The sequence below is a fragment of the Salvelinus fontinalis genome, unplaced genomic scaffold (assembly GCF_029448725.1).
Source record: "Salvelinus fontinalis isolate EN_2023a unplaced genomic scaffold, ASM2944872v1 scaffold_0284, whole genome shotgun sequence".
In the NCBI taxonomy this organism is placed as follows: Eukaryota; Metazoa; Chordata; class Actinopteri; order Salmoniformes; family Salmonidae; genus Salvelinus; species Salvelinus fontinalis.
In genome coordinates this window covers 50,092-59,645 of record NW_026600493.1, presented here as the reverse complement: position 1 = coordinate 59,645, position 9,554 = coordinate 50,092, and the positions used below count along the sequence as shown (strand labels likewise).

Sequence of the window (9,554 nt, the reverse complement as noted above, 5' to 3'; positions counted from 1 at the left end):
AAATGCTTAAAATGTCTTACTCACGTCTGCCACGGAGAATGAGAGCCCACAGTCCTTGGGATCGGGCCACATCGATTGCACTGTGTTATCCTCAAAGCAGGCTCAGAAGGTGTTTAGCTTGTCTAGGATCAAGACGTCGGTGTCTGTAGACCCTGCCACATACGTCTCGTGTCTGAGCCGTTGAATTACAACTCCACTTTGTCTCTGTACTAACGTTTGCCTGTTTGATTGCTGTACAGAGGGAATAATTACACTGTTTGTACTCAACCATATTCCCAGTCACCTTGCCATGGTTAAATGCGGTGGTTCACGCTTTCAGTTTTGCGTGAATGCTGCCATCTATCCACGTTTCTGGGTAGGTTCACCTTGTCCGTGTAAATTTCAATGTTATTCTCAGAGGCTACAGGGAACATATCCCAGTCCGCGTGATCAAAACAATCTTGAAGCACGGGTTCCGATTGGTCAGACCAGGGTTGAATAGACCTTAGCATGAGTACTTCCTGTTTGAGTTTCTACCTACGGGAAGGGAGGATCAAAATGGAGTTGTGATCTGATTTGCCAAAGGGAGGGCGGGGCCTCGTAGGCATCTCAAAAAGGCGGGTAGCAGTGATCTAGTGTTTTCCCTAAGCGAGTACTACAGTCAATGTGTTGATAGAACTTCAGTAGCGTTCTGGAGCAGCCTCTGAGATAAGTTCAAATGTCCTGGAGTGTACGAACAAAGGATCCAGTTCAGGAAAGTCGTATTTCTGGTCGTAATGCTGGTGAGTTACCGCCGCTCTGATATCCAAAAGTTCTTTCCGGCTGTATGTAATAACACAAAACATTTTCTGAGCTAATAATGTAAGAAATAACACACAAAAAAAACAAATACTGTAAAATATTGCACATCTGTCGGCGCCATTGCTTGCAACATCACTTCCACATTGCAACACATCCAACCATCCTCCTAATTACCATGGTGATTACCACAGAGATGTCAGAAGGAGCCGTCAGCTCCAGCACAATGAACCCAGCCATGATGAGGTCAGACGTCATAAAGCTGGATATGTAAATGGCTACTCCAGAAGGTCAATGAAACATTGTTCTCACTGGGGGAGGAATAGGTCAGGATTAGACTTGAAGAGGAGGGTGTGACATTTCACTTGACTGTGTTGTTGAGTTATTAAATTATTATTAAATTAAATAATTATCGCTGAAACGATACAATGTTAACTGTCTTCGAATACGATAATGGAGACTAATTTTCCAGGGATGACAATTACTTACTGGTATAGGGGTTAGCAATTGGCCTATTAGCCTATGGGACCCCCACATTTAATTTGATGCTGTTGTTTTGCATGAGCCTCAGCTTCCTTGAAGAGCACTTTAACCTGAATCGTCCTCAGCATAAACTCTATGCCCAAAGTTCCCCAAGAGAGTTGACTAGAAACATTTTCCAAAATTCATGACGGGCAACACGACTGCATATCATTTCAATAAATCTAAGTGAGAGGGGAACCTTCCGAAAGGGAGGGGGCCAAATCTACACCTCCCTGGCGTCCTCTGATGGATGTGTCAGGAGGCTGAGCTCATTAAAATGTCTCTATGTCTGGATACCCTGTAACTCATTGTGGTGTGTTCGTGTGTGTGTGTGTGTGTGTGTGTGTGTGTGTGTGTGTGTGTGTGTGTGTGTGTGTGTGTGTGTGTGTGTGTGTGTGTGTGTGTGTGTGTGTGTGTGTGTGTGTGTGTGTGTGTGTGTGTGTGTGTGTGCGTGTGTGCGTGTGTGCGTGTGTGTGTGTGTGTGTGTGTGTGTGTGTGAGGACTGATTTGGAGCTCTCTGGGTGACAGTGAGATGTGATCTGTGGGACTATACCTTACTGCTGTCAGGCTACTGAGGACACAACTGTGTGTGTGTGTGTGTGTGTGTGTGTGTGTGTGTGTGTGTGTGTGTGTGTGTGTGTGTGTGTGTGTGTGTGTGTGTGTGTGTGTGTGTGTGTGTGTGTGTGTGTGTGTGTGTGTGTGTGTGTGTGTGTGTGTGTGTGTGTGTGTGTGTGTGTGTGTGTGTGTGTGTGTGTGTGTGTAAAAACCCAGGATGACACATTTTTTTCTCACAACAATAAACACTCCCCTTGGTGACAATATTTGCTCATATACCTGACAGATAGAAGGGGGGGGGATAGAAGGAGAGGGAAAGAAAGATAGAGAGAGAGAGAGTTTGTGAGTGAGTTATAACCCCCAGTTTCTCCCCACACATCCCCTTGTGTCTTGCAGGTGCAGATCAGATGAAGAATGATCAGTCTCATCCAGAGGGGACAGAGAAAGGGGAGCAGGGATCAGTGGGCACTCAGGTGAGGCGGAGGCGTACTGATGATGTCAGAGCAGCAGCCAAACAAGATTCTCCTGAACTAGCAGTAGAGCCACAGATCCACACAGATTCTCCTGAACTAGCAATAGAGCCACAGATCCACACAGATTCTCCTGAACTAGCAGTAGAGCCACAGATCCACACAGATTCTCCTGAACTAGCAGTAGAGCCTCAGATCCACACAGATTCTCCTGAACTAGCAGTAGAGCCACAGATCCACACAGATTCTGCTGAACTAGCAGTAGAGCCACAGATCCACACAGATTCTCCTGAACTATTAGTAGAGCCACAGATCCACACAGATTCTCCTGAACTAGCAGTAAAGCCACTGATTCACACAGATTCTCCTGAACTAGCAGTAAAGCCACTGATTCACACAGATTCTCCTGAACTAGCAGTAGAGCCTCAGATCCACACAGATTCTCCTGAACTAGCAGTAGAGCCACAGATCCACACAGATTCTTCTGAACTAGCAGTAGAGCCTCAGATCCACACACTACAAGCTTGGCACACCTGTATTTGGGAACTTTCTCCCGTTCTTCTCCGCAGATCCTCTCAAGCTCTGTCAAGTTGGATGGGGAGCGTTTCTGCACAGCTATTTGCAAGTCACTCCAGAGATGTTTGATCGGGTTAAAGTCCGGACTCTGGCTGGGCCACTCAAGGACATTCAGAGACTTGTCCCAAATACACTTCTGTGTTGTCTTGGCTGTGTGCTTAGGGTCATTGTCCTAATGGAAGGTGAACCTTGACCAAAGTCTGAGGACCTGAGCACTCTGGAGCAGGTTTTCATCAAGGATCTCTCTGTACTTTGCTCAGTTCATCTTTGCCTCGATCCTGACTATCCTGCTGCCACCACCATGCTTCACCGTAGGGATTGTGCCAGGTTTCCTGTAGACTTGACGCTTGGCATTCAGGCCAAAGAGTTCAATATTGGTTTCATTAGACCAGAGAATCTTGTTTCTCATGGTCTGAGAGGCTTTAGGAGCCTTTTGGCAAACTCCAAGCGGGCTGTCATGTGCCTTTTATTGAAGCGTGGCTTCTGTTAGTCCACTCTACCATGAAGGCCTGATCGGTGGAGTGCTTCAGAGATGGTTGTCCTTCTGGAAGGTTCTCCCATCTCCACAGAGGAACTCTAGAGCTCTGTCAGAGTGACCATCGGGTTCTTGGTCACCTCCCTGACCAAGGCCCTTCTCCCCCGATTGCTCAGTTTGGCCCGGCGGCCAGCTCTAGGAAGAGTCTTGGTGGTTCCAAACTTCTTCCATTTAACAATGATGGAGGCCACTGTGTTCTTGGGGACCTTCAATGCTGCAGAAATGTTTTGGTACCCTTCCCCAGATCTGTGCCTCGACACAATGCTGTTTGGGAGCTCTAAGGATAATTCCTTCCACTTCATGGCTTGGTTTTTGCTCTGAAATGCACTGTAAACTGTGGGACCTTATATAGACAGTTGTGTGCCTTTCCAAATCATATGTCTTTCCAAATCGTCACCACAGGTGGACTCCAATCAAGTTGTAGAAACATCTCAAGGATGATCAATGGAAACAGGATGCACCTGAGCTCAATTTCGAATCTCATAACAAATGGCCTGAATACTTATGTAAATAAGGTATTTCTGTTTTTATTTTTATTTTTGATCTAAAAAACAGTTTTTGCTTTGTCATTATGGGGTGTTGTGTGTAGATTGTTGAGGGTGTATTTTTATTTAATCCGTTTTAGAATGAGGCTGTAACGTAACAAAAGGTCGAAAAAGTCAAGGGATCTGAATACACTGTAGGCACTGTATTTCACACAAGAAAGTCATTCTATTTGAAGAGGTTCTAACAGTAGAACAGGAATGAATCCACCAGCCTGCCACGTAGAGCTAGAGCTCATAGATTCTAATACTCTATTATATTTCAATCCAGAGGGTTATTCCGTCTGTTCTATTAGACAGAAGTAGACAGGATAAATATACCCCTTCTCCCAAGACAATAACAGTCAATAAACTGTATATTGCTAAATAAGATATTTGAGTATTTCAAATAAGGCATTATGATGGATGTTATTGTTGAGTATTCTCGAGACTACAGTAGAAGAAAAGGCTCACGTGTCAAGAGACATGTCTATGTGGTGTCTCTGAAAGGTGCACAACCAACCATAATAGTTCCTACACTATTTCCTCATTACAAAAGCATTAACAAGAAGTTGTACGTCTTGTAACATTGTCTGACCCTCGCTAGAAGAGCACTTATCGGCCCTCTCTTGAGCACAGCTCTCTCCAACCCATCGTTCCTACACCATTGTCTAATTAGAAATGCATTAAGGAGAGGATGTAAAAGTGTGTACGTCTGACCCTCAGAATAAGAGCTCTTATCGGCCCTCTCTTGAACGCAGCTCTCTCTGCTTCGCCTGACTGCAAGCCAGTCAGGTATTGATTTCTCATTGGTTGATTTGTTTAACCACCCAGAGACAGTTGTTATTGCCTTGTGAGGGTGTAAATTCTGCCTTAACTGCTGCTTGCTACTTCGATTGGGCATTTTACTGTTTACAATACCTGCATTTATTGGTTTGTGACTACAGAGAGGTACATTTCAATGCAGGTACTGTATCTAAAAATAGTCCAGTTTTGAAAAATGGTAATACTCTACTTGATAGATGGACTGTATGAGGATATTGAAATAATAATCTCAGTTCACCCAAAACTAAAGACTTACGTAATTGGTCAGTTGTTCGATTACATTCTGGGTCCAGAAATGTTAAGAGAAGAGAGGAAGAGATGCTAGAATGAGGAGCAGAACCAGAACAAGGAGCTCCACCCTCTCTCTTTGAAAGTTACAGGCAAGTCTATGGGCCGAATGTCCCCTACCCTTCTGAAATTTGAAAGGTGCTTAACACCTGTGAAATCGTGATTTGTCCAAATAACCAGTGATGAACAACACATAACTACTACTGCTCGTTAGCTATCGGTGGCCATAGTATGAAGACAGATCTACGGTACCATGTATGTCTACGTGGTCTGTCCACCAGAGATTATTGACGGTACCATGTATGTCTACGTGGTCTGTTCACCAGAGATTATGGACGGTACCATGTATGTCTACGTGGTCTGTTCACCAGAGATTATTGACGGTACCATGTATGTCTACGTGGTCTGTCCACCAGAGATTATTGACAGACTGTTATTGTTCACGGTCGTGATGCTTTCACAAACAAGTATGAAATAACTGTAGTAATTGACTGAGCCGCTCTTGTTGATTCAATATATAAACTAATTTTCATGTAATAACACAAAGCTAAATAAAATACAATCATGACAAATGGGTCAGCTGTACCAAATCCACTTCCTTTGTACCTCTGCTTTGAATGTGATCTGCAATACTTTAAATAAATATTTAATCCGACATTTTCTTCAATTGACATGCTCCATTACTTCAAATAGCCTCCTTCCAAGACAGTCTATGTGGTCTTGTGTGTGTGTGTGTGTGTGTGTGTGTGTGTGTGTGTGTGTGTGTGTGTGTGTGTGTGTGTGTGTGTGTGTGTGTGTGTGTGTGTGTGTGTGTGTGTGTGTGTGTGTGTGTGTGTGTGTGTGTGTGTGTGTGTGTGTGTGTGTGTGTGTGTGTGTGTGTGTGTGTGTGTGTGTGTGTGTGTGTGTGTGTGTGTGTGTCTAGATTGTAACACACAGTATAATGTCTGAATACATAGATAGTCGACAGGCTTAGCTGTGTTTTCAGCCATATTTCTATGGTTGTTATATTGATGTCTGATGTCGGTATGGTAATACCTTTACCACCAAAGGTCAGCAATACAGAAACATGTTTATTATCCTCTGGCTGTACACTACATAGGAAGCACTTGCAGTCTTCTTTCAACTTATATCAAGCATGATGTACCTGACCAGGAACAACATTGGGCCCCAAAATCTGTGTATCATAACCAGAGCCTGGAGTTTTTACTGGTCAGGCCATTGTGGTCAGGAAAAACTCATGTCCCTAACCATGACCATTATCATGTCTCACACCTGTGGGACAAATGTAAATGAATCACATTAAGTAAGTAAACATCGACAGAAATTACTTTTCCAAAACAACAATTTAGCTAACATTTTACAATGATGGTGACTTCAGTCCCTCAGCCTGAGAGAGGGAGAGTAGTGTCTGATGTGTCTGATTCACTCTGTATTTGTAAGGCCACAAAATCCACCAATGCGGGTGTCAGAATATGCATTTTCATCAAGGACCCCATGTTCCCTGGTCGTTCCTTTGTGGAGACAGGCTTAACAGGTGAGGAAGACAGGCAGGGGAGATGGGTGAGTTGGGGTGGAGGGGAGACAGACAGTTAGCCAGGCAGAGGGAGAGGAGGGAGGCAGGGGGATGTATACAGGGGGCTTTGGTGTGGCCGTGTGGTGACAGGCCGTCTGTGTGTGTTTTTGGTGGGTGAGCTAGTAGACACACAGACATTGGGTAACATCACACACACACACACACACACACAGACGTTTTGGTAACAGCACACCGAGGAAATCTCTGTCAGCAGTGCTGGAGATGTGTGTCAGCCCTGACCTTAGAGGATGACCACACAGATTAACAGACTAGGGCTGGACATGTTTCTGCAGTATGTGTGTGTGTGTGTGTGTGTGTGTGTGTGTGTGTGTGTGTGTGTGTGTGTGTGTGTGTGTGTGTGTGTGTGTGTGTGTGTGTGTGTGTGTGTGTGTGTGTGTGTGTGTGTGTCTGTGTGCGTGCGTGCGTGCGTGCGTGCGTGCGTGCGTGCGTGTATGTTATACAGCTCCCCCACTGTGCAAGGATGGAGAAGGGTTGAAAAATGTTTAGTGTTGTATTTGTTGTGTTATGATTGTATGAGTAGTACCCTGTTTGTCTAGATTGTAACACACAGTATAATGTCTGAATACATAGATAGTCGACAGGCTTAGCTGTGTTTTCAGCCATATTTCTATGGTTGTTATATTGATGTCTGATGTCGGTATGGTAATACCTTTACCACCAAAGGTCAGCAATACAGAAACATGTTTATTATCCTCTGGCTGTACAGTACATAGGAAGCACTTGCAGTCTTCTTTCAACTTATATCAAGTATGATGTACCTGACCAGGAACAACATTGGGCCCCAAAATCTGTGTATCATAACCAGAGCCTGGAGTTTTCACTGGCCATCGTGGTCAGGAAAAACTCATGTCCCTAATCATGACCATTATGATGTCTCACACCTGTGGGACAAATGTAAATGAATCACATTAAGTAAGTAAACATCGACAGAAATTACTTTTCCAAAACAACAATTTAGCTAACATTTTACAATGATGGTGACTTCAGTCCCTCAGCCTGAGAGAGGGAGAGTAGATGCATTAAAAACACCACTGAGTTCATAGAATAGCCTGCTTATTTTCACCATGAGTCCTCCTCCTCTTCTTCATAATCCTCCTCAGTGTCCCCCTCCTCCTCCTCCCCCTCCTCCTCCTCCTCCTCCTCCACCTCCTCCTCCTCCTCCTCCTCCTCTTCCTCCTCCTCCTCCTCCTCATCAGTGTCCCCATCCGCTTCCTCCTCCTTCTCTTCTTCCTCCTCCTCCTCCTCCTCCTCCTCCTCCTCCTCCTCCTCCTCCTCCTCCTCCTCCTCCTCCTCCTCCCCAGTGTCCTCATCTGCTTCCTCCTCTGTCACTTCCTCTCCCTCCCCATCCTCCTCCTCATCAGTGTCCCCATCTGCTTCCTCCTCTTCCTCATAATCCGTCTCCTCTCCCTCCACCCCTTCTTTCTCAAAATCCTCCTCCACCTCCTCTTCATCAACCCCCTCTTCCTCAGAATCCTCCTCCTCTTCATCAACCCCCTCTTCCTCATAATCCTCATCCTCTCCCTCCACCCCCTCTTCCTCATCTTCCTCCTCCTCAGTGTCCTCTTCCTCCTCTTCTTCCTCATCAGTGTCCTCACTTTGTAAGGTGGGTTCTGTTTTGGATTTGAAAGTGTCTAAAACAGTAATGCGTTTTGGGTCCCAGACACAGTTCTCTTCTAAACCACTCTTCACCATGCCACAGTTAGGAGGAACCCAGGCTGAGTCGTAACCTTCATCATGCCACGTCTTCTGCAAAGGGTGGCCTTTGAGGTCAATTTTTTTCACCTTGCCCACATTGACTTTAACTTTGATGACAACCTTCTGGTGTTCAGTGAGGTCCAGGGGGTATCTACTAGCCTTCTCCAGGTCCCGGCTTAGATACACACCCTGCCCCAACATGCCACGGTTGGACGGGCAAAAACCTTTGGCCATGATTTTCTGTGCAGCCCACCAAGAGGTGCCATGGTACATGATGTAGTTTCTGCCATTCCGTGGCCCTGACAGACTCATTCTTCGTGCCCCAGCAGAAGTATTGAAGTAATCTCCTCCCCTCATGGCCATATCCTCCACAATGTTAAGGAATTCCCTCCCTGACCACAAATAAGTGTGTTAATGCACAATACTGCAGGACTGGACGAGTAAGAAAGGGGAAAATTAGTCTGACTAGGTAATATATATATATGGAAGGAAATAAACTACTTTTTACCTACAGTATATCAAAACAGAGTATATAACAGATGCAATTTGAAAAGGTTAAGTTGGATAATATACTCACCAAAAAACGTCCAAGGTATATGGTTATACAGTATATTAGTTAGGTCACCTAATGACAGATCGATGTTGATCTCTAAAGGGAGGAACAGGTAAAAGTGATTCACCAGACAGATTATTCTACACCAAATGAAGTTGTTACCGGTAAAAGGAATGTAAATAGAAGTTATCTGTCCTCCTTTCGTTTTCAATCATACAGGAAATCACATGATCAGAGCAGGATGTCTCCTGGCCATATAAGGTAAAAAGGGGCAGTTATTTAGTTAATAGAGTTTACGCCACCCCTTTCTCTCTGTCTCTCTGTCTCTCTGTCTCTCTGTCTCTCTGTCTCTCTGTCTCTCTGTCTCTCTGTCTCTCTGTCTCTCTGTCTCTTTGTCTCTCTCTCTCTCTCTCTCTCTCTCTCTCTCTCTCTCTCTCTCTCTCTCTCTCTCTCTCTCTCTCTCTCTCTCTCTCTCTCTCTCTCTCTCTCTCTCTCTCTCTCTCTCTCTCTCTCTCTCTCAAATGGCTGCCTGGTATTTGAATTCAGTACTCGACTTACCCTTCGCTGGCTGTATCTGCTTACTGAAGAGACTGGCTTTATGGACAACCATAACTTGCACAAAACACTTTTTTTATTTTTTGTT

At 44.9% G+C, this 9,554-nt stretch overlaps 1 protein-coding gene across 1 annotated transcript; it reads right to left on the bottom strand.

Annotated features, from left to right (window-relative positions):
* Positions 1 to 7,538: 7,538 nt before the first annotated feature.
* On the bottom strand, positions 7,539 to 9,115 carry LOC129845361 (acidic leucine-rich nuclear phosphoprotein 32 family member B-like). The gene is made up of 3 exons (XM_055913252.1): positions 8,936 to 9,115; positions 7,993 to 8,750; positions 7,539 to 7,544 (listed from the first exon to the last, which is right to left on the bottom strand). Exons 2-3 carry the CDS (start codon positions 8,719 to 8,721, stop codon positions 7,539 to 7,541), a joined length of 735 nt encoding a protein of 244 aa, XP_055769227.1. The 5' UTR covers positions 8,722 to 8,750; positions 8,936 to 9,115.
* Between the last annotated feature and the right edge of the window lie 439 nt (positions 9,116 to 9,554).

Excerpts from the sequence above, each read along its gene's own strand:
- LOC129845361 (XM_055913252.1), bottom strand. The coding sequence starts at position 8,721 with ATGGCCATGAGGGGAGGAGATTACTTCAATACTTCTGCTGGGGCACGA.